The 27,095-nt window shown below is 49.5% G+C and overlaps 2 protein-coding genes across 4 annotated transcripts in view; both read left to right on the forward strand.

Moving 5' to 3' along the window:
- CSNK1E (casein kinase 1 epsilon) lies at positions 1-23,186 on the forward strand. 3 transcript variants are annotated; one of them, XM_039571535.1, is made up of 11 exons: positions 1-204; positions 4,319-4,406; positions 10,706-10,816; positions 10,980-11,128; positions 11,827-12,055; positions 18,386-18,556; positions 20,071-20,219; positions 20,718-20,910; positions 21,015-21,154; positions 21,541-21,606; positions 22,256-23,186. In XM_039571535.1, exons 2-10 carry the CDS (start codon positions 4,331-4,333, stop codon positions 21,571-21,573), a joined length of 1,251 nt encoding a protein of 416 aa, XP_039427469.1. In that variant the 5' UTR covers positions 1-204; positions 4,319-4,330; the 3' UTR covers positions 21,574-21,606; positions 22,256-23,186. The 3 variants fall into 3 exon arrangements, with proteins under 3 accessions (XP_039427469.1, XP_039427470.1, XP_039427468.1); XM_039571536.1 differs by having other exon boundaries at positions 22,279-23,186; XM_039571534.1 differs by having other exon boundaries at positions 22,147-23,074.
- Positions 23,187-25,446: 2,260 nt separating this feature from the next.
- TMEM184B (transmembrane protein 184B) overlaps positions 25,447-27,095 on the forward strand; it is a 30,429-nt gene continuing 28,780 nt past the window's right edge. Inside the window, exon 1 of the mRNA XM_039571537.1 lies at positions 25,447-25,552. Within this exon, the coding sequence (XP_039427471.1) occupies positions 25,550-25,552 (3 nt within the window). The 5' untranslated portion in view covers positions 25,447-25,549. The remainder of the gene's footprint in view (positions 25,553-27,095) is intronic.

A 27,095-nucleotide genomic window follows, 5' to 3' on the forward strand; every position in this document is an offset into this window, starting at 1 on the left:
GAGCACACGCCGGCTGGAGGGGACGGCGAGCGGGCGGGAGGCGGCAGGCAGCGCCGCGCCGCGCCGAGCCGAGCGAAGGAGGGACGCGCCGGGCACGGCCGCCACCAGCCCTCCCCAATCCTCCGTCATCCTCTCCGCCGCGGCCGCCTGGCCCCCTGACAGCCGGCGGAGCAGCATCCCCACACGGTCCCCCTTCCCGTCAGGGTGGGTATGGGGGGCGCCCGCCCGCATCTTGGGGCGCAAACCCCGGGGGAAAGGCGGCCCCTCCGGCTCTTTGTGTGCGCGGAGGGAGGGGGAGGGGGCGGGGGAGGGGAGGGCAGGGCGCGATGCGCCGGGCCGGGGGGGCGCGGGGGACAAAAGCCCCTTTGTGGGGGCGCGGGGAGGGGGTCGCCCCCTCCGCCACCGGCAGATTTTGGGGGGGGGCGGGCGGCTCCCCCCTTCTCCCCTTTCTCCGCCTGCCTGGGCCTTGCCTGGCTGCCGGCGGGGCCGAGCGGGAAGGGGGGTGCCGTGTGCTCTCGGCGGGGGTCTGCGGGGTCCCGGCGGGGGGCCGCCCCCCGGAGGATTTGGCCCCCCCACCCCTTCCGTTCACTGATGCTCTTGGTCTCCCTCCCCGGCCCCCCTTATCGCCTGTTTCGGGGGAGAAGGGGTGTCTGCGTTTGGGGGGGCTGTGGGGGTCGGTGTTTCCTGTTGTGGGGGGCGGTAGGGGCGGGGGTCGATGGCCGCGGCCGGCAGCGAGTGGGGGGACGAGGAGAAGTTCAGCGCCGTTCCCGGGGGTGGCAGCTTTTTGTTACCTACCCGGAAAAATAACAGCCCGGGTACGGCTGTCTTCGTGTAGTGTTTGCCTGTAGGGGGTGGGGGTGTAAGGGACATATTTATTATTATATTTTTTTGTGTCCCCCCCTTCCCTGTTTTCCTGTTGCGGCTATTTCTTCCTCAAATGCAGTTCAAATACTCTCTGCTTGGGGTTTCTTTTCTACCCCCATCTTATTTGCTGGTCTCCTTTCTGTAAGTGTCTAAGGGTCTGGAGGGGTTTGGTGTTTTGCATTTCAATCAAAATGGAATTTTTTTTTTTCTTCACATTTTTAAGCCAGTTCAAATTACTGTTTTCCCAGCCTCTTCCTTTTTTCCCTTCAAACGTCCCCCCCCCCCCCCCGCAAAAAAAAAACAAACCACCAACAAAAAAGAAAGCAAGCCGTGTAAAGCCTTAATGGTCTATGGGTAAGGCAGCCCCCACTCCCCACACTTCCACTGAAAGCCGGAGCGGTGCTGGGATCGGCAGCCTCCATTATGGAGCCGTGGGTTTGGTTTTGTATGGCTTTTGCTAGACAGGGCATCTTCCTATTCCCGACCCCCTCGGGTGGGACAGAGGTGGCCCTCCTTTTCCCCCAGCCCCCTCTTGCTCCCCCCCCCCCCCCCCCCCCCCCCCCCAGGATGGTCCCCGCATCTTTGGTCGCCATCGTTGCTGGCACAGCAGTGTGATATCAACTCTTATCGTGTGTTTATATAATGGCCTTTGTGCCTTTACGTGAGTATTTTATATTATATAAAAGGGGCTGATGCAAAATGGTGTGTGTGGGGAAGCAGAGCTGGCGGCTGGATAGTAGTATTATTTTTTTTTGAGGCTGTGTAGTATTGGATATTCACGTACGCAAACGCTCATGCAGAGCACCCTCTCACTCTGAGGTTGTATGTGTGTTAATCCCTTATGGAAAACTAAATGGTTTAACTAAATGATTGCCCTGCAGCCCCTGGGAATGCTGCCTTGGCTGTAGAGTGCAGGAAGGGTGGCAGGGCTGGGGGGGTTAAGCCTGTGGTGGGGGGCGGGGTGGGAAGGAGGGATGGCCTTTTTAAATTTTACATGTATAAATAATACATAGAGGGACGATATAAATTTCACATATAAGAATATATATTTTATGTGTATAATTTTCTTTCTTCTTGTAACAGTAGACCTGAAGATCAGATGATAAGGGTGGAAGCTATAGATGGTGGTGGGGGTACGTGTGTGAAGTAGAAGCAAATGGGATAGGTGTTTGAACTCATGGAGCAGTTGTTGAGGGGGTGAGATGTGTGTGTCCTGCCCTCTTACCAGGAATCCAGGCTGTTGCTCTCTGGCTGTCCTCTGCCCAGGTTTTCTATGCACACTTGTGTGTGTGTGTGTGTGTTGGGGGGGAGATAAGGCAAAATGACAGCTGTGCGAGACCATGATTTTTTTTACTCCATTATCCTGCTTCCACCCCCGCGCCCCGGAGCATTTTTTAGATTCCCCTTTGGAGCCTGTTGCTTAATCAGCTACAAGGGCTGCTGCCTTGTTGTGTGAGAAACCCTTCTTAACCTGGCTCCTGCCTGTCCCAGAAGGGTGGGACCAAATTTAGGTTTGGGACTGTGGTGTTGCAGAGCAGTACCTGCTGTGTCCCTGTGCAGAGGAGACCCTGCCAGGACCTGTTGCCCAGTCTCTGCCATGTGCTGGGCTGTGCTTGCCCCAGCTGGGAGTTGGACTCAAGTGGAAGTGTTTGGGCTTCACAGGCCTGGGTAAACACTCCATGAAGGAAGGATGATCGAGAGCTGTCTTCTTGACAGCTGTGTGACGGGTTCCCGGGGACACAGACCTTTGATCATTTATTGGAGTAGGAGTGTAAGCAAGTCAGATGTATGTTAATGTGGTTATATAGAACAGCAGGCAGCGGATAAAAATCACGTCTGTTTGGTGCGCCCTCACCCAGGTAGGCCTGCCTCCTGGTGCAGTTCCCAAGGCTCTGCCTACATTCCTTGTAGTAAGAAAGTCAGAAATAGCCACAGGGTTTTGTAGGCTTTAGATGCACAGAAACCCACATGCATAAGCAAATACTGGGTGAGGGGACTCCACCTCTGAGTGTTTTGTGTGTGGTTTCTGGTAACTGCAGCTCTGCTTTCAGGGTTCACAATGTCCCCTGAATGCCTTGATAGGATTATTTCCCTGTACATCTCCGCAGCCCGTCCTTTCTTCTTTCTGTAATCCCATCTCCTGGGGCAGGAGAAGCAGCTCTGGGTTTATAGTATGCCCAGAATCCTGTAGCTGGGATTATTTTTTTGTACTTCTGTCTCACAAGGCCGTTCCTCCCTTCTTTCCTTCAGTGATGCTTCCTTCCCACCAAGCTCCAGCGAGGGAAAGTTCCTCGCACCCACTTGTGAAAACATGAATCATTCCTCACCTTTCCTGTCCCCAACAGGCTCTGTGTCTGCATTTTGTACGCTAATAATGTGGCATTGCATAAATTAGGACTGTGGCAAATCCTTCTAAAAGGAGACACATTGACTCTCTCAGGAAGAGATGTGGTTCCTAGAATAAGTTGGTGGCCGTAGAAGAGGCTAGGGAAAAAGGAGACTGTTAAGAGGGGAACTGCTGGAGCTGTGTTTGCAGCAGAAGTTGAGGTGGGCAGAGAGAACAAACTCTGTGGCCGTGGTCCTTCTACCTAGTTGGTTTTCTGTGGAAGGTGAGTAAGCTGAGCCTGGGCATGTTGGTGGGGTGTATCAGGTCAAAGGGTTAGCTAATCATTTCAAGTGAAGGGATGAGGAAAGGCCTGAGCTGCTAAAAACAAACAGCTGGCACACCTAGGTAGGCAAGAGAGATGGAGAGGCTCAGGTAGACCAAAGGAGGTGGAGATCCCATCAGCAGAAGCATGTGGAGATAAGCAAGTGGTGTTCCCAGTCAGTGTGTGCCTCGTAGGGTTCAGTTCAGCGAGATGTCTCCTGCCTGTCCCCTGTGCTGGCCCCTGCCTAGGAGTGATGGAGCCGCTTGCTCCTGGCAGTCTGTCTGTCTCTCGCAGCCCTTGGGTGCTGTGCTTCACCACCACCGAGGTGTTGCAGTAGGGCTGGGCCAGAGAGAAACTCCTGACAGGGTTTATTATGCCTGACCCTTCTGGTGTCTCACGTGGCAGCTTCTGTCCTGGTGCCAGGTACTAGGGTACAAGGAGCAGTGTCTCTTTACAGTAGTGTGGCGTGATCATGCCCTGAAACCTTCTTAGGAGGGGATTCCTGAACCTCTCCCCAGTCTCTGAGCAAAATGATGGAGAAGAGGTCCAATCATGCTTCCTTCTAATAATGGGAACATGGAAAAAACATGCTTGAGAGTGTTCTCTTCCTGCAGTGTTTCTTGCTCATGCTGTCCCTGGAAGTTCAGGAGATAAGGAGAGGTGATAGAAGCCATGTAGAAAGTGAAGTATTTCAAGATTTAAAACTACTCAGCCTCTGGGTGAAGTGGGGAGGACTCTTCTGTCTCTTACATGATTCACTTCCTGTTTCTGCTCTGACGCTGCTCTTTCTGTGCTTCTTTTCTCAGCACGACTGAACCATGGAGCTTCGAGTGGGAAACAAATACCGGCTGGGCAGAAAGATTGGCAGTGGTTCGTTTGGAGACATTTACCTAGGTGAGTGTGAGAGTCTGTCTCAAGGTTGGGTTTCTCAATTGCATCATTGTTTTGGGGTTGTTTTTCTTGCCTGTTGGTATTTGTGGGCACCATGTAAGGTTGGAAGGGGTGGAGAAGAGAAAAAACTTAAGGAATACTGCTAGTTGCTGCTGGCCTTATGGCAAAGAAAGTGGGATTAGCTCAGCTTTGCCTTACCACATATTGGAGACACAGTGATGGTTGATCAGACCGATTTAGATTTGGACTGTTTGGGGCATATTTGTCATACGCCCTAATCCAGCATTCTCACTTCCTTTTCTTGAGCTTGGGTGTGTGTGGGTATAAACTCTGTTCACAGAATGGGTGGTGGAAAGGGAGGACATAGCTATTCCTCTGAGGATAGAAGGAATACAATTTTGGGAAGACTGGAAGAGGTAGTCCAGGACCTGTAAGAGACTAGGAGGTGTAAAACAGGTCAGAGAACCTGGCCTGATTGAAGTCCTGGAACTCAGATCTGTTAGATCTGTAATGGGATTTAGACTTAATGTCTGGAATGACCTGAGCTGGAAGCTCAGTGGACAAAGCCCATGGGGTGCTGGGTTTCCTGTTACCACAGCAGGTCGCCTGGGTAGTTCTTCCAAGCCAGCGTGCTGATGTGTAGATATGTTCCCTGATGCTTTGCCTGCTCATGTTTTTATTGGCTCAAACCATGTGGGGCCAGAGTGGCGAGACTACCCAGCAGCCTGCTCGATCCCTCCACGAGGGCTGGTGTTACCTGTCTCTGGTTCTCACCACTCGCTGTTCAGCTGTGGCTCTGCAGGCCGGCAGGAGGGCTGCACTCTGCTTTGGTGTCTGCACCCTTTGGGTACTTGCAGATGGTTGTCACATGCTCCTTGACTGTTAATTTGTTCAATTGAGTTGTATTTTGCTTCCCAGTACATCCACCACTCCTCGCTTTTGCTGGTCCTTCAATTTTGCCTCATTTGTTCATCTGCTGAGCAGCTTGGAGGCAACACTGCACTTGAGGTGTGGCATTTCCAGTGCCTGGCAGTGGAGGGCTACCCTCGAGTGATCTGTAATGTGCTGCCTCTGCATAGGCTGCTTTGGGTCTCCTTGGCTTCCCCCATCACCAACACTATCAGGTTGCAGAATTGGCCTTAGCGCACTGTCAGCTGTATTGTAGGAGAGCTCTTCTAGGATCTCCAACATCTTCCCATCCCTCCCCAAATCCTTTTTGTTGAATACCTCTAGTTCAGATTACTTTCTCCTGTGATGGTAAATCACCATCTGTTTTCAACCTCTGGTTTTTATCTCCAGTTCCCTCTTGCTTTATTTTCCTCTCTTGATTGGTGCTGGCAGCCTCTCTTGATTAAGTGTCCTGTGGGAACCATCAGTAACAGACTTTGTTGCCACCTTTATCCAGAACATGAACGAAGATGATAAATAATGGATCTGGGATCCCAGTTCCACCGTGTGCTCCCTTTACTACAACCTGTTCCTGTATGCCGCTCCTCTGTGACCCTCTAACCAGTTAGTGTCTTGGGTGACAGTGCTTTTAATTCCCAGGCGCTACGGATTGAGGGGTGGTAGCTCAGACACAGCATTTTCCACCTATGCTAGGGCTTGAAGCCTTCCAGACCCTCTCTAGGACAGTAAAAACTGTCAGGATCTTGCAAAACATCTGGGATACATGTGGGGAGAGAAAGGAGGTGCTGAACAGAAAGGCCTGATCCTGTATTCCTCTGTACCACGTAACAGGTCATCCACCTGTGCAAAGCAGGTATGGAAAATAGCTTCTGGTGAGGGGTCATGCCTGCCTTGCCTGTCACCAAGCAGAGGAAGCTCAGTACCCCGGTGTGATGAGCAGAGTGGGATTCAACCAAGTTACTTGAATGCAGTATCAAAGCCCTTGTGATGTTCACTGAGGTGTGAGCCAGCATGTTTTGAAGCAGTGATAGCGAGACTTCTTGGAGCCTGGGTGACTCCCCAGCCTGGAGGGATTGGGCATGTAGTCTGTGGTGGTGCGTCTGGAGGACGCTTGTGCTCATGCTGTACTCTCACAGCCTGCTCTGCAGACAGAAGGACTCACTCACGAGGACTTCTCTCCTGCACCAGGTTTACCTCACAGTTCTCTCCTTTGATAATGGTGTGGACACAGAGCAGGACTTGTCTATCTCTGAGGCTTAGCAGGGGCTGTATGGTTTATCCTCATCTCTCTCTCAGGATGTTACTACCTTCACCTGCTCTGTAACCAGCTGCGTGCTGTCCTCTTTGGGATTTGTTTTAGGTTTTTTGTCTGTCAGAAGGAAACTTGGGTTTCTACATGGGCAGACACAAAGGATGGACTGTGTTAATCCTTTGCTGGGGCTTGAAGTACAATGCCTTCCTTCCGTGCCCTACTTTGAGGGATAGATGTGCTAAGTGGAATATTCTCCCCCCATTGGTTTGAGAGGATAGGAAATGAGATCAGGCTGCCGGTGGGCCTTGGCTAGCCCATTTACCTCTAAAAATGCTCATTCAGAAGAGCAAAACCCAGTTTGCAGAGGAATTGCCGAGACCTTTGGGCTGCTGGAGGGGGAGGTGCTTTGTCAGAAGTGCTGGCCAAGAGGCAGGGCAGGGTTGCTGGACGTGTAGGAATCGTTTGGCCGGGATGCACGCTGGTGGTGGAGAGGAGCTGGGCAGACAAAGCATGCTGGGACCTGAGCTGGCTGGGGACAGTTCCTGGTGGCAGGCTCCTCCCTTGCTGGGAGGGGAGTGCCTTCCCTTTGTTTCCTGGCTTGTTAACTCTCTCTCGCCCTATCTGCCTTCATCCATCTGTTCCCAGCCCTCCATTCTTCCCTCGGCAGGCTGTGGAGAGGGGCGCAGGCGGTGGGGAGTGCGGGGCCTCTGCCTGTTGCCCCCGATGCTCAGGGAGGGTGGTGTTTATTGTATCAGACATGCAGTCAGGATTCCACTCTGAAAAGATCCTGTTCAGCCGGTGACATCCTCTGTCCCCGGGGCCCCGTTTCAAAGAGCTTGTGATGAATGAGTTGAATTTGTGCAGCCCCCACAGCGGAGCGAGACTGGGGGAGGATGTTAGGAATTTTCCCCGATCCTACATTCAGTCTCTCAAGTGGCTGAAGCTAGCAGACTCTGCTGTATTTGTCTGAAACACGGTGCTTTCCAGTCTGTAAAGAGAGCACAGAACTGTTGCTTTTGTACTTGTAGCTTTAAAAAAGATGGTGGTTGAAGCATGGAACAAAGGATCAGAAAGACTCCTGCCCATAAATTCCCTCCTCACTAGTGGTGGGCTCGATCTGGGTGGATCTCTAGCCAGGAAATGGTACAGGGAGCAACTTGTGGACATGGTGAGGTTTGGAGAGGTAGCAAGCCCAAGGTGTTCAGCCAGTGACCCCCTCAGCAAAGGATGGTCAGATTGGTCCAGAGAAGGACCACAAAAGTGGTTAGAGGGATGGAGCACCTCTCTTATGAGGAAGGGCTGAGAGAATTGAGATTGTTCAGCCTTGGAGAAGAGAAGGCTTTGGGGTGACCTAGTTACAGCCTTCCCTCCCTGAAGGGAGCCTACAAGAAAGACTGGGAGAGACTTTTTGCAAGGGCACATAGTGACAGGACAAGGGGAATGGATTTAGACTGAAAAAGGTTTAGATTAGATATTAAGAAGAAATTCTTTACTGTGAGGGTGGTGAGACACTGGAACAGGTGCCCCAGAGTAGCTGTGGATGCCCCATCCCTGCAAGTGTTCAAGGCCAGGTTGGATGGGGCTCTGAGCAACCTGGTCTGGTGAAAGGTGTCCTCATGGCAGGGGTGTTGGAACTAGGTGATCTTTAAGGTCCCTTCCAACCCAAACCATCCTCTGAGTCTACTTGTGCTCTTCTAGGCCACGGGGTTGTTTCTTCTTTCTCTAACTAACACCTGCATTTGGGCTATGGAGAGTGTGGGGCTGAAGGTCATGTGAGCATCTGGGTTGCACATTCACATTTTGCAGAATCTGAGTCTTCTTGATGCCTACCCCTGCTTTCCCTTTTCCAGCTTTATGTGCCCACAGATAACACTCCCTACCTGCAGACAGCCTAGTAGATGGATGCATCTTCATGTTTCTAAACAGCCAGGGGAGTGTGGAGATGAGAACTCATTCATGTTTCCACTGTTCATGTTCTGGGAATAGGGTTCATTCGAAATGCTAATGCTGCAAAAAGTCAGAGAGACTCATCATTGCTCGTGTGTCAGAAAATGTATTAGGAGAGGGAAAAATTCTCCCTGGGGAACAGACAAGGGAGCTGCTTCAGAGGATTTGGAGGAAAGTCTTCACAAAGGCAGGGGAAAGAGACAAGGGAAGGAAGTGCTCTCATCTTTTTTGGATGTCCTGGGTGTTTCCATGCTGAATGAGGGCCAGTGGTTGAACACTAGCATGGATACTAGTTGTCCCTTTTCTTGTTCTTTTCCTCCTTGACTCCTGATGCTTTTAAGAAGGGTCCTGTGGTGGAGCGAAGGGAAGGTACAGACTTGTTTTTCTGGCCACCAGTTTTTAAGTGGAAAATGCCAGCATCTTTTCAAAAGTAAGCATTGGACAAATGTCTCCACCTCTCAGGATGGCTTTATCCCTTTCCCTTCTCCTGGATCCTGTGTTAAAATCTGTATTAAATTAATCCCGTTCCTTCTCCTTCCCCTCCCTCAGAGCACCCTAAATAATTCCTCTCCCTCCTTAGTGTTTACAGCCTTCAAATATTTGCAGACTGTTGTCATGTCCCATTCTTCCTCCCCACCCTTCTTAGTTGTATCTCTTGTCTATGTTACATATTTAGCTCTTTTAATCTTTCTTAGTAAATCAATCCCTCTAGGCCCCGATCGTTTTTGTTGCTCTCTTAGAAATTCCTAGCAGCTTGTCTGTCTCAACCCGGCACTGCAGCATCTAGACGATGTGTTTTTGCTAGCAGGCAGCTCTTGGCTAACTTTGTGTACAAGCCAGAACTCTTCAGCTGGAGATGGATCTCTTTAGGATCCATGGGGAGAAAGCAATCCAGTTGTGTGAGCGTTTCCTTCTTCTCTTTGGTCCCTGGCTCTGGAGGCGGTGTGTGAAAAGAGGATATATGAAGAGATTTATCTGCAGCTTGTCCTTGAGGACTCTTAAAGTCTTATCACAGAATTCAGAAGGCACAAATTAGCCAGACCTACCAAAACGAGCTATGGGATATCTGCAAAACATCACCTTTGACTCCAGCTCATGTTTGGCATGCAGGTTCTGGAGCAGTTTATTTTATGACGGTGTTCATAAGCTGCTCGTGATCAGCTGCTCTCTGATTTGTGTTTAAGTGCAATTTCTAATAGTTCCAGATACGAGGGAGGGCTTGTCAGTGTGTGTGAAGCAGGCATGGCGGGGGAGGAGAGAAGCAAGCCTTGAGTGTCATTCCTGTGACCCGTGTACAGATATTCCTTCTTTCCATTTTAGGATGATGTGAAACATCTGGAATCCTTTCAGCTAGTACAAGAAAAAGAGCAGCCTGTTCCTTCTTTGACAGTGCACTTTGGGACCAGAGTGCTGGCTTTTGCAGCTGGCAGCTCAGTTGTTTTCAGAGAGAAGTGTGTGGGGTGGTGGTTTAGTGTCATTGCAAAGTATCTGGCAATACCTTCAACAAAGGTGTCCGAACAGCTTAATTCAGGACCGGATTCTGCTTATTTCTTCATGCTTCTAATTTGGGATATAGCAAATGTTTCTGTGTTGGCAAAAGGTAAAGGTATTATTAAAACCCTCAGGAGAGGAAGAAGCTGGGGATTTAGAAATTGTCTGTATTGAGCAGGTCAGCACTGTGGAGAAAACAGAGAGAGCGGAGATGTTAGTAATGTCTCCTCCTGAACTAATTGTCTTTTTCGAAATGATGTAACTGAAGTAACCAGTAATTTTGCTGGGGAAGAGATACTCTGTATCACTGCCTGAGGAGCTGCTTGGGTTCAGGGGCGAGGTTTATGATCAGAGGAAGCTAAAACTTCCACTCGGTTTAGGTGCTGTTGATACGTACGGATTGACCTTCCAAAGCCTGGCACTTTTTGAGATAACAAGGCTGTTCACGTGTAGGATTGTTGTTCTAGCCTGACCTCAGGGTCAGACCTGGTTTCCTATTCACGTGCCTTTCTCTGGGCTTGCGTTTGCAAATGGCAGTGCTGGGAACTCCGTACGAAAGTGAAGTGGCTGAATCTCATTTCTGTCATACAGAATAAATTTCAGGGCAAATCTTAAGGTTTTGGCGTCTTTACAGGCCTTGTTAAAAGTGTTCAACTTCAGTGGAAGCTTGTGCAATCTTCATTTCACTCTCATTCCTATGCAGGAGCCAATATTGCAACTGGTGAAGAGGTGGCCATCAAACTGGAATGTGTCAAAACCAAGCATCCCCAGCTCCACATTGAAAGCAAGTTCTACAAGATGATGCAGGGAGGAGGTGAGATGGGGAGGAAAGGATGGGGCCGGGGGAGTGGTTGGAAAAGAAAATTATTCTGGAGGGCTTTAGAAAAGAGATTATTTGGTGTTACACATGATCTTCTCAGCGGGGGATACAACATCTATTCTCTCTGTTCATGGGCTTAATCTTTTTCTTTCCCCAGTGGGTATCCCCTCCATTAAGTGGTGTGGAGCAGAGGGGGACTACAATGTGATGGTGATGGAACTCTTGGGGCCCAGCCTGGAAGATCTCTTCAACTTCTGTTCCCGCAAATTTAGTCTCAAGACAGTTCTGCTCCTGGCAGACCAGATGGTAAATTTCCTCTGAAGCATTTGTGCCTCCTCTCCTTTTCCATGCCTTTTCCCCACCCATACACTCCCCTCCCATCCCCTCTGCTTGAGAACTGCTGTATCCCAGGCTGCCTTCTTTTAGCACAAGTGGCTGCCAGCTTTCTATTTCTTGATGAAGTTGGGGGCCTGGAGCCTAGACACTGAGTGGCTTTTCCTTATCTCCATCCCTCTTTCCTTTGCCTGCTGCTCGCCTTGTGTTAGTGTTGCACACATAGATACTTTTGCCTGCATGATGAATTACTGGCACCAGTCTTAATTCCACTGCTCATGCCCTGGTTTTAAGACCCCTAGCTCTTTGGCACAGACCTGGTCCTTTCCTGGTCTGGCTAAGTTCAAAAGCTGACAGCTGTCAATGCTGAAGCTCAAAGTTTTAGTCCATATAGACTAACTTCCCATCCTTCCTTGTGATGTTAATGGTGGCCTTCCCAGAGTGAGGACTGGGCTGGTGTGCAGGGTTAAATTCCATCTCCAGATCCTGCAGCGTCCAGAGAGTGTCTTTTCCTTGTCTGTCATCTCTGATATTCTCTGCAAAGTGTCCTTTTCTTGCTCTGACAGGTCAGTGTCTTGGACAGGGTACTATTTTTAACAGATGCAGTTAAAATAAGTTTGTTTCTTGCTTGGCTCACTACTTATGTATTTATTTATCTATCCCTCCTCCAGATCAGCCGTATTGAGTACATTCATTCCAAGAACTTCATCCATCGGGATGTAAAGCCAGACAACTTCCTTATGGGCCTTGGCAAAAAGGGCAACCTAGTATACATCATTGATTTTGGTTTGGCCAAGAAGTACCGAGACGCCCGGACCCACCAGCACATCCCTTACCGGGAAAACAAGAATCTGACTGGCACAGCCCGTTACGCCTCTATCAACACCCACCTGGGAATTGGTGAGCCTGCTTGCTGGTGCCCCTTGGGGGGCTTTCCAGGGGAGGTTGTATGGCCCCAGGAGGAGGGGTTTGGGTTCTCTGCCTGACTCTGCTGCTGACCTGCCTTGAGATGGTGGGCAAATAACTCAAATGTTACGCCTGTGTTACTTCTGCTGCTGTGGTGGCACTCTGAGCTCCTGAAGACAGAAATCGTCTCCTGCTCTGTGTTTGTGCACTGCTTAGTGCAGGGGGCCTTGTTGAGTGTCAAGGCTGTGACCTCCCTGACTCTGCTCCTACTAAATCTGCCTTTGCACAATTTTTGCAGGCTGATTAGGTGTGTAAAGGAGACAATGACAGACACTGAACCTTTAGGAATATGTGTGGTTGAAACCTGTCTTTCTGACTCCTGAGTGCTGTCATTAGTGATTCTTCTGTAGCTGTCAGAGCTGGAAGATAGAGGCCTCCTGCAATATGGTGTTACCCACCACTGAGGACAGGGATGTGCTGGAAATGTACAAGAAGCTGGAATGAGGGGAGGCTTCCAGCTGCCTGGACACCCTTGTTTTGTGATTGAGGATTGGCTGTCACAGGCCTTCAAAATACATATGTGTCTGTGAACTGCACAACCCACTGAGGCAGCTTCAGGGAGGTAGGGCTCTGCCCTTAATGTGTGTGGTTAGTACTGAAGGGATGAAAGTAGGCTGGAAAAGAGTGCTGAGTGTCCAACCAGGTCTTACGCTGGTGATGACCATCATCCCAGGTTCGGTAAAAACCTTGTGCGGGTTAGTACCCACTGCGCTTAAACCTCGTGAAGTCACCCAAATTCTTGTCCTGGGAGTCAGCCCCTGGTGCCTGTGAGGAACATAGGTGAAAACCTCTTCCAGTTTTCTCTTCTCTTCTCTGCCCGAAAACTTCTTTGCAGCATTTGACCTCCTTTCTCTGATAAATTGTAGCTAAACTTTGTTCACAGTGTGAGGCTTCCTTAGTTACTGTAGGGTCCATTCTGAGCAGGCTGACTTGGTTCTGCTATTGACTGGCAACTCTAAAGAGCAGAAACACTGAAGCTGTCTTGCCTGTTGGAGCCAGGGAAGTATCTGCTGTGCTTGTAGATTGTTTATATCTCTGGGAGGCCCTTCTTCTGAAGTGGGTAACCTGGGAATTTGAAAATCAGAGCAAGGCACTCAAACCTTCTAAACTAACAGCTTTCACAGGATTTCACATCCTCACTCTTCCTGCATTCTCCCCTCTTGCAGATATTTCTCAGATATCTGAAGTCAATACTTGGCCTGCAGAAAATAAAGCAGTTTCCCACTGTCTTCCTTGATTAATACTATATAACTTTAGATGGAGAATGCTTTATTTATATCAAAATGGGGCGTGTTGTGTGTTGAGAGTGGGCTGTAATCTCCTGACCTCTTCTATGTTATAAAAATAGTTCTGGTAGAGCTTTCCGAGTTGGCCCTCTGTATTTTGGCTTGACCTGCATATATATAACTGACTCTCCATTGAATTCTCAGTCAAGATTTCCACAGCCATGGTAACTGCCACAAGGAGACATGCACAAAATAATTCTCACTGCTATGTCTGTCGATTCTTTTGTGTGTGCCTGCTCTGCCTGAACTGATCACGAGAGGCTAAACGTCTGGTTGTGGCTTTTGAACGACTTCATTATTCATTCCACCCCAACTTAGCCCTTTACTACTGGTGCTTGGCTTGTGTGTCAGGATGAACAAACAATGTCTAAACAGTAATCCAAGGGCAAATTGCATATGCCATCAGTCTGAGTGCAGCCGCCGCTCTCTCCATGCCCTTTGCTTTGGGAAAGTCTGGGTGTGAGTTACTCTGTGCAACAGGTCTCGGGTGTATTATCTCCACGTTGCAGATAGTTGCCCTGAACGGCGTAAAGGTTACATGGCTTGCCTGGAAGAAAGGGGGTGGGGGTGTTTGGGTTTCAGCTGGAGTTCCTGTTTTTCAAGACCTTGCCACAGGGTATATGACAGAGATATTTGTGAGTTAGCAGCATTGCCATGGGAACCATCACTCTGATTTTTTTGACTTTTCGGAGACTAAATTCTCTGTCTTAATGTTCCATTGAAGTGGTCTAGGGAGAGGGAAGGAACCAGGTGCTGGCGTATTTGTGTGACAGGAATAGCAAATGAATAAATGCCTTTATTTGAATTTGCAAGCTAAGGGTTGGGCATTCCGATGTCTGGAGGAAACACATTCTTTTCCCAGTGACTGGGGAAAAAAGTAGGAGGCGAGATTGGGGAGGGTTTCCACAGCTGGAGACTTGCTGTTGGGGGAGTCATTGGACTGTGCAGGCTTTGGTTCACGCATTCCAGTCAATTTTCACATGCTCTAGGGATGAGAGTCCCCTGCACCCACTGTAGCCTGTAATGTCTGAAATAGATGCCCGGGGTGCCCAGGAGACAGTCTTGGAAGAAAAGAAGCCTGATGGGGTCTGTCTGGGTAACAGGAGGCTGGGGGTGGGAGGGCAGTGCCTTCCCAAATGAATGTCCTAGATGGCATTGGTGTAGGCTGTGCAGATCATAAGTCCTCCTGCTCATCCTGCCCTCTGTCACCCATTCCAGATTCTTGTGTGTTTTTAAAGGCTGTTGCCAAGCAGTGGGGAGAGAAAGGGGAACTCTAGTCCAGCATGTGCAAGATCAGATCTGAGTATGTAATCAGGAAAACATTGCTCGGTTAAGCCTGCTTGTGGCTGGGCTGGCTCCAGGGAAGACAGCTGATTTCTAGGGAGTTCTGCATGGGAGCAGCATCACTTGGGTAGGATCAGAGTGGAGGAAAACACTCTTGGGACAGGGGGACCAGGAGACAGTTTAGGCTGCAAAGACACACGTTTTGTCATGAACTTTGTGTCCAAGGCAACCAGTCCTCAGTCTTCAGTCTTTGCCCAAACATGTCTTTTCCTGCCTGCCACTCACCCCTGACTTGGCTTCTGAGGACCCTGCTTTGGGCAGGGAGTGAAGGTGTGGGCTGACTGGGAACCTTGCTGGGGGTGGGAGGGAACTGGCAGGAGATTGCTTGCGGAGTGGGTTGGGTTTGAGAGGTCAGGCTGGGTTGTGTGGGAAGGCAACCTTATGTTTTCTGTTTGGAGGGGGTTTTGGGAAGGAGGGAGGAAAGGATGAGTGTCTTATGAAGAAGACAGTTTTCATAAAATTGGCTTTCAAAAAACCCCCCATTGTAGGAGAGCTGAGACAAAATGGAGAGAGGAAGTGTGGTGTGGCATCACAGGTCACGACTATAACTGTGCTTCTGGACTGACTTGCTCAGTGCATGCATTCACATCACTTGTATTTCTCTTCCTCTTTTCAAACTCCAAGCTGAGATTTTTTTTTTCCCTGCAGCCCGGAGAGGTTGTGGGAGTTAGTCACTGATAGTAAGGTGTCTAAAAGTGGAAAGCAGTAACATTAAATAATGTTTCCTCGGTGTGTAGAGGTAAACTTTTATTTCTAACTCTTCGCCGTTTAATGTTATCTAGTATCCTGAGGATGTTGGTATATGAGGCCCTGCAAAAAAGTAATTAAGTATTGGGAGATGTGTAATAGTAACTGAAGATGAAACAAAGAAACGGGATGTAGGAACTGTTGTTCTTTATCCTCCTCCAAGGTTTAATTCAGGATTTTGTAGGTAGGGTTACAGATGACAGACTGCTACAATGTTTTGAGGTAGCTGCACAACTGTGGTCCATCATGTTGGTACTTCAGGCTCATCACGGGTTTGAATCTCGCTGAAGCTGTTTAAGTGGGCTGCGATGACCACACGTACGTACGTGAGGTGCTGAACATCGGGAATGCAGCGCAAACATTCACCATTCGGCATTTTGATAATTAGGTGTTGTGCTTCCAGTTGTTTTTCCTTGATCATATTGCTGTGCTAAGACACAGTTAAGGTGTGTTTGCATGCACGTAATGGGTACTAGTTAGCTTCCCAGTTCGGTTTTTAACCCCTCTCATTGCCTTCAATAAGGGCTCGTAGCATCCCCTACTGACTTCAGGCTCCCTAATCTCTAATTCTGGCCTTCCTTGAAGTGCTAGGGCTGTGCCCAGGCATATGTTCACAGAATGTATCTCATTCTGGATGGGATTGGTGGCTGTGCTCAAAAGTGCTGTGCTTCACACAAGTGGAGGTGTGTTGTTCAGCCTGCCCTAAGCAGGTCTGGAGTTCAAGCAGGATTTTGGAGGTGAGATCCTGATTTATTCCTGAAAGGCTGATTTGCTTGTTCAGTAGGTTTCTCTGGTTCCTGCCCTGCCTTTCCCTACTCCTCCGAGGAGAACCACCACGCTCTAGACAAGAAGCCACAGTTAGAGGTGTTAAAGCTATAGCATGGATAAGTTAAGGGCTGGCAAGACTGCAGGACTGAGGTTATCCTTGTCTCGTGTGCTTTCAAGCCCTGGGTGTGTGTTCTGACTCCATTTCCACATCCCTCCTGTCTGTAGGATGTAGGTCATTAACCAATATTGTTTAGTTTTGTTTATTTGATATGCATGGTGAGTAATCGCAGCCTTCTGAGAGTACACGTATCCCAACCTTAGGCCAAATGCAAAACTGGGTTTCTTTTCTCTGCTCCCGTCACAGCATCTAAGTATCTTCCAGACAGCCATGTAATTATCTTTGGCAGCAGCCTGATAAGATTAGGAAGTATTAGCCCCTTTAAAGTGGGCAACCTGAGACAGTAAGTTAGTGAGGTCAAAAAATGCTGTTATTTCTGTATGCCCAAAGTAAGACACTGGGAATCTGCAGGGCTCCTTTCTCCTCTACCATCTTGGAACGTGGCATTTTTATGGTGTTTCGTATGCTTTGACCCAAATGATCCCTCCTATCAGTTATGGAGTGATGAGACCCTCCTTTTCTTCTGCAACCACAGTACTTTTTTTTTCCCGTCAACAGTTTTAACTTGCCAAGCCCTCAGTTCTCAAAACAGCTAGGTGGTTATGAGAGAGAGGCACGGGGAAGGAACAGCCTTGTGACCCACAGCTTGTGTTGTTACATGTGGGCTTGTGTATCTGTGACCTGCTACAGCTACTCTTTTGTCATGATTCAGCTCAGCTAACAGAAAAAGGGAGAGCTGTAGTGATCTACTGGCCTTTGAATGCGGCAGGTGGTAGCATGTATCTGGTTCTGACAGCCCACAGATTAGTACATAATCTGCAGCATCTTCCAGGATCCATCTTCCAGGCACTGGATCCAGCAAAATGTGCTGCAGTAAATTAATCTAATAGATGAAGCTCTTTAGTCTTTCCTCTATCACTGTGCTCTCCCTTTAGCCATATTTTGCCTGCCTGTTAGCTATGTCAGTTGTTGTTCTTCTCGAGATGTAAAGTACTTTCTCCGAAGTGTTTATTTTATTTGGGAGGGAAACAAGAACAAGAAAATCTTGGCAAGATTCATAGATGAATGTGCAAGCATGTTGGAGGAGTTGGGAGGAGTTAACCAGGCAACATTTGCAGTTGTTGAGATTCTGCATCAAATCCTTCTTGAGCTGTCTTGAAACTTAAAATGGCATGGCTATTCCAGAGAACAAGGTCAGTGTGAAATGTTGGGGGTTTTTTGTGAGCCAATTTCTTTTGTTTCATAAGTAAGCATCTAAAGATGGGTCCTAGCAATGGCATCTTAAGGGCAACCCTTGCTCTGAGTAGAGTTGTAGTGATGCCAATTACACAGTCATTCCCCATTTGGAGGGGAATTTTTTCTTCAAAGTATGCCCCTTTCCTCCACAGCTTGAAAAATGTCACCAAGCTGGAAAGACATCTTTACACGTTACGTGTAAGGCTTCTCTAAACTATCAACAAAGTTGTTTACTACAAGAAGGGGTCCCCAGTTCCTTGTTTCTGCCCTGCTTAAAGACTATCAGCAGTTTAATTAGAAGATGTGTTTGGAAGGGCTGTGTTGGACTTACCTCTGTTAGCTTTGTCTCTCTGTGACTACCTCTGTCATGACTAATGCCTGGGTTGAAGAATCATTCTGGGTGGAGAAGTGTAGGTGCCCTTCCTCTGGGACTGGGAAGAGCAAAGTAGGCAGGGTTGCTGCAGCAGTTCTTGAGATGTGAAATTCTTGTGTGAATTAAGGCTTCTCCAAGTAGGAGGTAGTCATCGTCATTAGTTATGAAGTGGGTTGGGCTGTATGGGGAGAGGAGCACCTTAACTCTTGTAGTATGACCATCATCACAGGAATTTGCTCTGGAATGTCTTCTACAAGTTTGTCTATCTACAGAAGTCTACCAGAGAAGAGAGAGGGGTGGTTGTTCGGTTCTGTGTTCACCTCCAAAGCTCTGGGATTGCCAAAGCAGTTTCGGTTGCTGCTCACTCTTTGCCCCTTTGTAACCTCTCACAGAGCAAAGTCGCCGTGATGACCTGGAGAGCCTGGGTTATGTGCTCATGTATTTCAACCTGGGCTCGCTGCCCTGGCAGGGCCTCAAGGCTGCCACCAAGCGCCAAAAGTACGAGAGGATCAGCGAGAAAAAGATGTCAACGCCCATCGAGGTGCTCTGCAAAGGGTACCCTTGTAAGTGCTCTCATCTTGATGGCTGTCTTGTCTGCTGCTTGGCTTGTACACCTGCTGAAACCCCCTGGAATCTTGAATCCTAAAGGGCAGTGTGCAGTACCGCAGACCAGGATGTGCTGCTGACACCGGAGAAGGATAACAGAGTGGTCATGGTACAGTTTGGGTTCAGAAGTGGGAAATGTGTTTTTGTGGACAGTCAAAATTTATGTTAGTAAGGGCGTGAGAGTGCTGAGAGGGGGGATCTTTAGGACCTTGTGAGCAGTTTGGAAAGGGAGTGGGCACTGAGCTGAGAAGGGATGCTGATGATGCTGAATTTTTACTGGTTAATGAGGAGTCCCAGAAATAACCAGGCAATAAAGTGGCAGATGCAGTTCTTTGTAGGTAAACATGGAGTATGTATGTGAGAACAGAGAGAAGTCTTGGTCCCTGTGTCATATGCACAATAGTAGGCTCTGGCTTACCAGTGCCACTCACCAATGAGCTGTTGCAATTACAATAGGTGGTTCTGTGAAAACATCAACTTTGTGCTTGGTGGCTGCTGAGGAAAGGGAACATTAGGAATTACTAGGAAAGCAGCTCAGTGTGCATAAACCCATGGCCCACTTGCACCTTGCATGGACTGTGTAGCTCTGGTCCATCCCACTGTTTCACAAAGGACATGGTATAACTGAGAAAAGGCTCAGGAAAGGGCTGAAAGGGTTACCAGAGGTGAGTTGATTTCTGCACAAGTAACGAGTTTGCTGGAACATGAAAAAGAGGTGGGTAGAGAGATGATAGAAGTCTCCGCTCTGGCTATGCCTACAGAAGTTTGGATGGGAGCCGATTATTTGGTGGCCCCAGTTCTTGTATTGGAAGAGAAACAAAGCTGGTTTTTGCCAGCTTCAAAACAAAAGGATGTGGTTCTTCACGCAGCCAGTAGTAGACTTGTGGAACTCCTTCCCAAAAGATGTTGTGGATACTTAAAGCTTACAGGAGTTCAAGGAGACAGGACAGGGACGTGGAAGAGAGATCCTGTGAGGATTACTGAATAGTTAGAAACTGCATCCAGATCAGGAAGTTCCTGGAGCTGAAATTAGGTGCTAGGCTACTGTTGGTGGAAACGTCAGATGTGCCTGCCCCACTCTTTCTCCTCTTGTCTACTTCTGGCCACTGCTTACAGCAGCCTACTGAGCTAGGAGGACTTCTGTTCGGAGTTGAGCTTCCCAAAGCTCATCTCCAGCTCATCTTTAGGCCTGCATTCCTACTGTCCTTCAGCAGGCACTGTGACTTGCTAGGTTGTGCTTGGAGAAGCCAACAGAAGGAGATGCATAACATTTCCTCTGGCAAAAAGAGAGATGGGGTCCTTTTGGTGGTCAAAGCGCTGCAACCAGCAGGCTCAGTTTGTGTTACACAGCTCTGTGTTTGTGCTGTCCTGGTCCAGCAAGCCACTGTTGAAAGGCTGCAGCGGCTCCATGGTGGGACCAGGGAGGTTAGAGGGCCAACAACAGCCATCAGCTGTTCTCTGCTCTCTCCAGCTGAGTTCTCGACATACCTCAACTTCTGCCGTTCACTGAGGTTTGATGATAAACCTGACTACTCGTACCTGCGGCAACTCTTCCGCAACCTCTTCCACCGCCAAGGCTTCTCCTACGACTACGTCTTTGACTGGAACATGCTTAAATTTGTGAGTGTGTTTGGCAAAAGGGCTGGAGCAGGGTTGGTTTGTATCATGGAGATGGGGGAGGAAAGTCGGAAACTGCCTGCTTTTTGTGCTTAGTTCTGGTGAACACCTTGAGCAAAGGGACTAGGTAGAGTGAGAAAGAGGCAGAGCTGCTTGGTGTTTATCTAACTGGGGGTATAGCTACTGTTGTATTAGTGAGTGTGTCTGATGGAGCACGTGTGTCAGTAGATCTATAGCTAGAGGTAGGTAGAGATAATTTTTCGGGAGAGGACTGTATTTGGATCTGGGACACAGACATGGATTGCAGTAACAGCTGTAGTTCCATTTGTTTCTTTATGGAATAGAATGAGGTCCTTTCTTGGTGCAGTGGAAGCTGGTGGGGGGAGTTTTGGGGATGGAGCTCTACTTGTTTGGAGTGATGCACTGTGTGTTTTCTGTCCGGGGCTGCTGCTGCCTCTCCTGCCTGACAGCCGTGTGTGGCGTGGGGGTTTCTCTCCTCAGGGAGCAGCCCGGAACCCTGAGGATATGGATCGGGAGCGGCGAGAGCACGAGCGAGAGGAGAGGATGGGGCAACTCCGAGGGTCGGCCACGCGAGCGCTGCCCCCTGGCCCGCCTGCTGGAGCCACTGCCAACCGTCTTCGTAATGTCACTGAGCCCATGGCCTCCACCCCCACCTCCCGAATCCAGCAGTCCGGTGAGGGGGGTGGGAGAGCTGGGGCAGGGTGCCACCCCTGTTGTTGGCTGGGAACCAAAACTATTGACTGATACTCTTGTCTCAACACTTCTCTGCCCCAATAGGCAACACGTCCCCCAGAGCAATCTCAAGAGTGGACAGGGAGCGGAAGGTCAGCATGAGGTTACACCGAGGAGCTCCTGCCAACGTCTCCTCATCTGACCTCACAGGGCGGCAAGAAGTGTCACGGATTTCAGCATCACAGGTGAGCTCCTGCTGTGATGCTCCTGGCCTTGGCCTGGGTGTCCCAGAAGGTCTGCAGGCCCCAGAGTGGTTTTTGCCTGATCTGCTGGAGCTGACATGAGCTGGAAGCTTCTGGTGTGGTGAGGGCAGAGGTACCACGTTACACCTGTGCTCTTCAGTTGTGTATTTTCTGGAGGCCATGCTCAGTACTGCCATTTTAGCTCTCTGCTTGCTTGGAGTAAGCCTTCATCTGGCTGTCTTCCAGACCACAGAGGGTTGGAGAAGTGAAGCAGTAGACTCTTGAGAGGGAGGGTGTCCTGAGAGAAATGTGCAGCCTCTCTGTTCTGGTGTATTTTTTGCTTTTTTCTTCCTCTCCAGTCTTTAGCAACTCTTCCTTTTCTTTTGTAGACAAGTGTGCCATTTGATCACCTTGGGAAGTGAGGAGCAATTGCCACTGGACCAGTGTTTGCTTAGGTGAGCCCGTACTCATGCCTGGGAACTCCTGAGGAGGGAATTGCTGGGGAAAAAAAGCCTTAGGTTAAGACTTTATGTTGTTGTGGGGGATTGGTATATTTCCTTTCCTTTCACCTTACTTTGAGATGTTTTTTTGGCTTCAGAGGGAAGAGTAAGGTTGGCTGCCAAAACCTTGAGGGGACAGATTGTCTTAGGTGTAAAGCTACCTTCCATTTCTCTGGGAGGATAGGAAGGGTGGAGAAGGTGCTGGGCTGGGGAGCCGTTTCATTAGTTCCTCATGAATGCATTTCTGGCAGCGTGACAGTGTTGGGGAGGAGGGTACTGAGCAGGTAATCAAGTGTGCAAGACTTTGTACAGCTACTGAGTGCCTCTTGTAGAGGAAACGACAGTAGCTGGGCAAGGTAACTCTGAGGGGAGGCAGGAGTGTAGAAGAAAGGGCTGATTTGATTTGTTACACTCCAGCTGGCATTGGAAGTGCTGGGAAGAGCCTTTACTCCTAACATCTCTTGCCTTTTTCTTTCTTTTGAATTCTCTTTCTAGTGTCTTCACTGTATTTTTCTTTTAAAAAACAAAAAACCCAAAAAACAAACAAAAACCTAAAAAAAAAATAAAAGACAAAAAAAAAAACCAAACAAAAAAAACCCAACAGAATTTCTTTTTGCCAACGATGAGGAGTCGAGCTGTGCCCCCGCGCTGGTGTGAGCCGTTTCCAGAGGGCCACCTGTCCCCGGCGTGAGCGCCTCCGAGGAGCTGTCGACGCGGGAGCCGTGCGGGAACACCTCGCTGCCCCCCAGCCCCTACCGCTGCCCCCACTGGCTACCCTCAGTTCCCTCTCCTGGCTCTCTGCTCCTGGTTTTCATTTCTTGCTCTCTTTTTTTTTTTTTTTCTTCTTCTTGGATATCTTCTCCTGCATTATGTTGGTTTTTTTTTTAATATTATTTTCAAATCATATGGTTTCTAGCCATATAAGTTTAAACTTTGCTCTCCTTTTTTTCTGAGGGCAGGGGTTGGTGGTGGGTGAGTGAGGTTTTTGTTTGGTCTTTTTTTTGTTTTGTTCTTTTCAGGAGCCTTGTGGGCCGGGAGGGAATCAGATTCCAGCCACACTTGATGGTAGAAGTCTGATTTTTATTATTATAACAGAATTTATTTTCTCAAGCATTAAACAAATTTTAAGCTGTGAGGGGAATTGTGGCAACAGCCTAATCATTGACTCGGGCTTCCTTTCCTTGGGTGGCTTCTCTGCCGTTTCTTTTTTGGCTGTTGGGAGAAGTACCAGCCTTCCCTGATCCAAGCGGTCCTCACACGCCGAGGGATCTCTTTGGAGAGGCACCTGGTCCCATGGAGGATGGGATTGTTGGAGCTGACATACAGGGACAAATATACTTCTCATCCCTGCAGCGGGGTCTTTTTTTCGTCTGGCTGTGCGTGTTTTTCTATTTTTATTTTTTAATTAAAACTTGTTTTAATTCCTGCGGAGAGAGTGTGGGACTTGAGGAGAAGAGAGGGGCGCACAGAAACTGGAGTTTGGAGTTCTTTCAGAGCGATGGCTCTTGCTCTCTCCTTTCCTCATGCAACCCCAAGTAAGATCCACCAATACATGCACAATCCCTTCCTGCCCTCTCCCACCCGTCTCCCCCCCCTTCCCCCCCCACTTTAGTTGTTTTTAAATATAATTTAGGAATACTCAAGCTGCTTTGTGGCACTTGGGGCTTTGAAACACAATGATCACCACTGCGACCTATGGCCTGTAGCAGACACACTGTCACTGTAGTGTGGAGCCGATGGGTTGTTGGCAGGGCGGGGAGGGTGGGGTTAGTCTTTGTTTTGTTTGTTTTTACCCTTTCTATTTAACACTTTATTTTTCCTCCCTATTTTTTTCCTAATTTATTTACCCCTCTTACTGTCTCTCTCTTTTTTTTAATTAAAGAGCAAAACTTTTTATTACTTTGTAATTTAAAAAAACAAAAAAAAACCTGAAGAACTTTGGGGGGGATTTTGTACTTTTTTCCTGTGTAAATATTGGACTTTTTTGAGCTTTATCGTGGTTGTTAATTTGAAGTAATAAAGTAGAAAATGATAAAGTGATGCCAGCATCTGTCATTTCTTCCTTTAATGGCCCTGGCATCTTTGCTGGGGCTCACATCTTACACACAGGAACTATGGTCTTGCAGCTGAACCTGTTTCTGAATTCCAGGAACAAGTTTGATCAGAATTACTGGAAAAAAAGGCACAGGACTGAAGCACCTAAAAATAAACCTGAGCTGATCTCTGCAGCTGCAGCCTTGGAACAGGCAAGAGTTATGTGAAATCTGATTCAGGATCTCTTGGTTCCTGGATCTGAGCCTCTGGCATCCCGTGTGTCTGGCTTTGAGGAGGAGAGGGATGGGCCTTTCCACGCCGTTGGTTTTGGGTGCGCGCTGACTTCGACAGAGCTGGACCCTGGATTTTGTGTTTTCTTGCTTTCTTCTATCTTCAAACCTAAGTCCTGAAGGAGAGGGGCACGGAGCACCTGACAACAGCACAGTCAGTGCCTGATGCAAACAGGCTCAACTCCCTCTGAAGTGGCACCTGCTGCTTTGGTGTCTGCGGTGGTGTGGTTTGTTTGGGTTTCTCCTCCTTTGGTTGTCTGACCTGTCTGGCAGTAAAATACTTCATTTTAATACTGATTTATTTCTAAATTGCTGCTCCTATAGTTACGCATCCCTGCATTATCCTGATATGAGGCCTGTTTCTTCCAGGCTCTGTAAAACCCTTGAAACTTATTTTCAGAAACACCTGCTGGGAATAAATGATGAATCTTGGTGACTTTGCAAATTCTTTCCAAGCCTGTTCTCTGCCAACCGAGCCGGAAGAGCTGTTCCTTTGTTTCCCTGATGCGTGGGTCTTCCAGCTCCAGGGATGAGCGAGTAGAAGGGAAGGGAAGAGGAAGGTGGTTCCAGGGCTATGGGGTATTCTATGGTTGCCTCTATCCCGCATTGGCCCTGCCTCGATTTTGAGTGTGATTTTGCTGGATCAGAATGAAACTGGACTTCGTCCATTGTCAATCCTGTTTTCTGCGAGAAAGGAGGACGTTTCCTGTGTGTAAGACAGCACTGCCATCCCTGCAGCGAGGTGGAGGCAGCAGAGCCGTCATCTGGCAGGGTCCAGGAGCAGTGAGTGCCTTTGGGGTAGGTGTTCTGGCTTGGGACAGAGGGGGAATGCACTGCCATTTTGGGACATGTGGGGGTAGCAGCTCCAGGGGTGCATCTGTGTTTCAAGAGGGCAAGCGGACTTCTAAAGCAGCAGGAGAAAAGGAGAAAATCGTCAACCTTATCTCGGGTAGCATGTCACCTCCTTTTGCTAACACAGTCGTATTAAACGTTCACGTTCTAGGGCGTGGTGCGTCTGGCTTCTTTGTTTGCCTTTTTTTTTTTTTTTTTAAGACTCAAAGTGCCTTGCTCGGGCTTGAGTAGAGGCACGGTTTTGGTTTCCGACACCTCTGCGTATGTTTGTTTCACTCGGAGTTTGTGGGAAAACGGCGCTGAGGTCGAGGTGGAAATCTGCCTGGGGCAGGATCTTCCTGTGGCCAGTACTGCCCTTAGGCGGCCTGGCGGGCGAACAGAGTTGCAGGATCGCTGGACCGCCCGGGTGCCCGGCTCCGGGAAGCTCATCCCTCCGTCCGGCGCTGCGGAACAACTCCGCTCCCCCGCCCCGGCGGCGCTGCCCCTTTAAGAGAGGAGCGGTGACGTCACCCTGTTCCCCCTCCCGCGCGGGCAGTGGGCGGGGCGCGCGGTGCCGTGCGCAGGCGCGGAGGGAGGGCCGGGCCGGGCCCGGCGTCGCCATGGGCTCCTGAGGCCTCCGCGTCCCCGCGCCGGTGCCGGCGCCGCCCGCGGGGCAGCGGGGCAGGGCTCGACCCGACCCCTCCTCGCCCCACCGGGCTGGGCCGCGCCCGCCCACCCGCTGCATGGTAAGACGTGGCGGGGGCGGCTGCGGGCGCGTGGGCCGGGCCGGGCCGGGCCGGAGGGGCCGCGCTGGCGCGGGGGTGGCTCGTTGAGGCGCCCACGAACTCACCTTGCGCCCCGCGCCGGCCCGATGTGGTCGCGATTCCCGCTCCCCCCCAGTTCCTCCTCCCGTTCCCCGGCGTGGCCCGCGCTACTACGCCCGTCCGCCCTCAGCCCTCCGCCCCGTTCCCTCCCGGTGTGCGCTCCCTTCTTCTCAGGGCTGACCCCACCATTCCCCCTCCGCGCACATTCCTCCCGCATGGCCTCCATACCTACACACACACACACCGCCCCCAGCCCCGCGTCTGCCCACAGCCTCGCCCCCACCTTTGGTGCAGCCCACCCAATTCCTTCCTCTCCCTCCCACCCCGCAGCCCGTCCTTGCTGCAGCTGTCCCGCTCTCCCTGTGCACACACACGCACCAGCACAGCCCCCGCGTTCCCCGGCGCTGTCGCGCTCCTTGGTGGCGCTGGGTGGGTGTCACTGTCTGCACGGGTGTGTCTGGCCCTGGGTGGGCTGGGAGCTCAGTAGACTGCAATAACGTGGTGGGCAGCAGGTTTGTGTTTGCTGGGCTTCCTGTGGCTCAGACGAGGTGGACTGACGGACACCTCGTGCATGTGCTGGTGTGGTAGGTTTGTGAGGAGGCTGTTACTGTGTCTGTGTTCTCTTGCTTTGTAGTTGAGTTGTGGTGGGTCTTGTTTGGATGTTCATGGTGTCTCGAAATCTCAATTGCTCTGTGAGGGCTAAATTCAGCCTTGGCAGCTGCAGCGTATAATGGAAGGAAGGCTTTGGTAGAACGTGTGCGTGACTGAGTTCTGATGAATTGTGGAAAGGGACTAGAGTGATTTCAGGGACAGCTTTATGAAAACTGCCTGGAACACTGAAGCTGTCAAGAGTGGGTGGAGGAGGAGGAGTGGGAAATCTAGAGGAAATAGTGAAGATGGTTCCTGCTTACAGAAAGTTTGAAATTGTTCTTGCCCTGTAAGGAGCTTGAACAGGAGTAATTATTGAAGGCATAAAGACAGGTTTCCTGGGAGAGAACACTGTTTACCTATGTTAAAGATAAAATTAGAAGACACTGATCAATAATAGAGCAAAGGCTAATAGGATGAATAGAAATGGCTTTCCTATCCTGCAAGGAAAAGAAAACAATCGATGAAAATGTAATAGAGCATACCTCCCACTAACGAAGACTTGGCTCATTTAATACAGCAGTTAACTGTGCCTTGGAACTTGTATTGCTGGATGTTACCCTTTGGTCTAAGAGCTTAGCAGCCTCCCTAAAAGGGAACACAGATTTCTCTAGAAATGTTCGTGTTATTCAGGTTTCTAATACTAAAGGTTTGTATTTGTGTGATACTGTTGGGGAAAAAAATAAGCTCTCATGCTTTTAGGATGTTGACTAAATACTAAACAATAAGGTTTTAGAGAGAGCTTTTCTTATAGTGAAGGTACGCCAGAAAGGCCTTCTTCTGACTTTTTCTGCACCATTGTCCCCAAGAAAATGGG

The sequence above is a fragment of the Corvus cornix genome, chromosome 1A (assembly GCF_000738735.6).
Source record: "Corvus cornix cornix isolate S_Up_H32 chromosome 1A, ASM73873v5, whole genome shotgun sequence".
Classification (NCBI taxonomy): Eukaryota; Metazoa; Chordata; class Aves; order Passeriformes; family Corvidae; genus Corvus; species Corvus cornix.

What these genes read in the sequence shown, in the direction of transcription:
- CSNK1E (XM_039571535.1), top strand. Translation starts at nt 4,331, where the DNA reads ATGGAGCTTCGAGTGGGAAACAAATACCGGCTGGGCAGAAAGATTGGC. An exon ending in GTTTGGAGACATTTACCTAG is followed by an intron (nt 4,407 to 10,705) that starts GTGAGTGTGAGA and finishes ATTCCTATGCAG; the next exon opens with GAGCCAATATTGCAACTGGT. An exon ending in GCTCTGCAAAGGGTACCCTT is followed by an intron (nt 18,557 to 20,070) that starts GTAAGTGCTCTC and finishes TGCTCTCTCCAG; the next exon opens with CTGAGTTCTCGACATACCTC.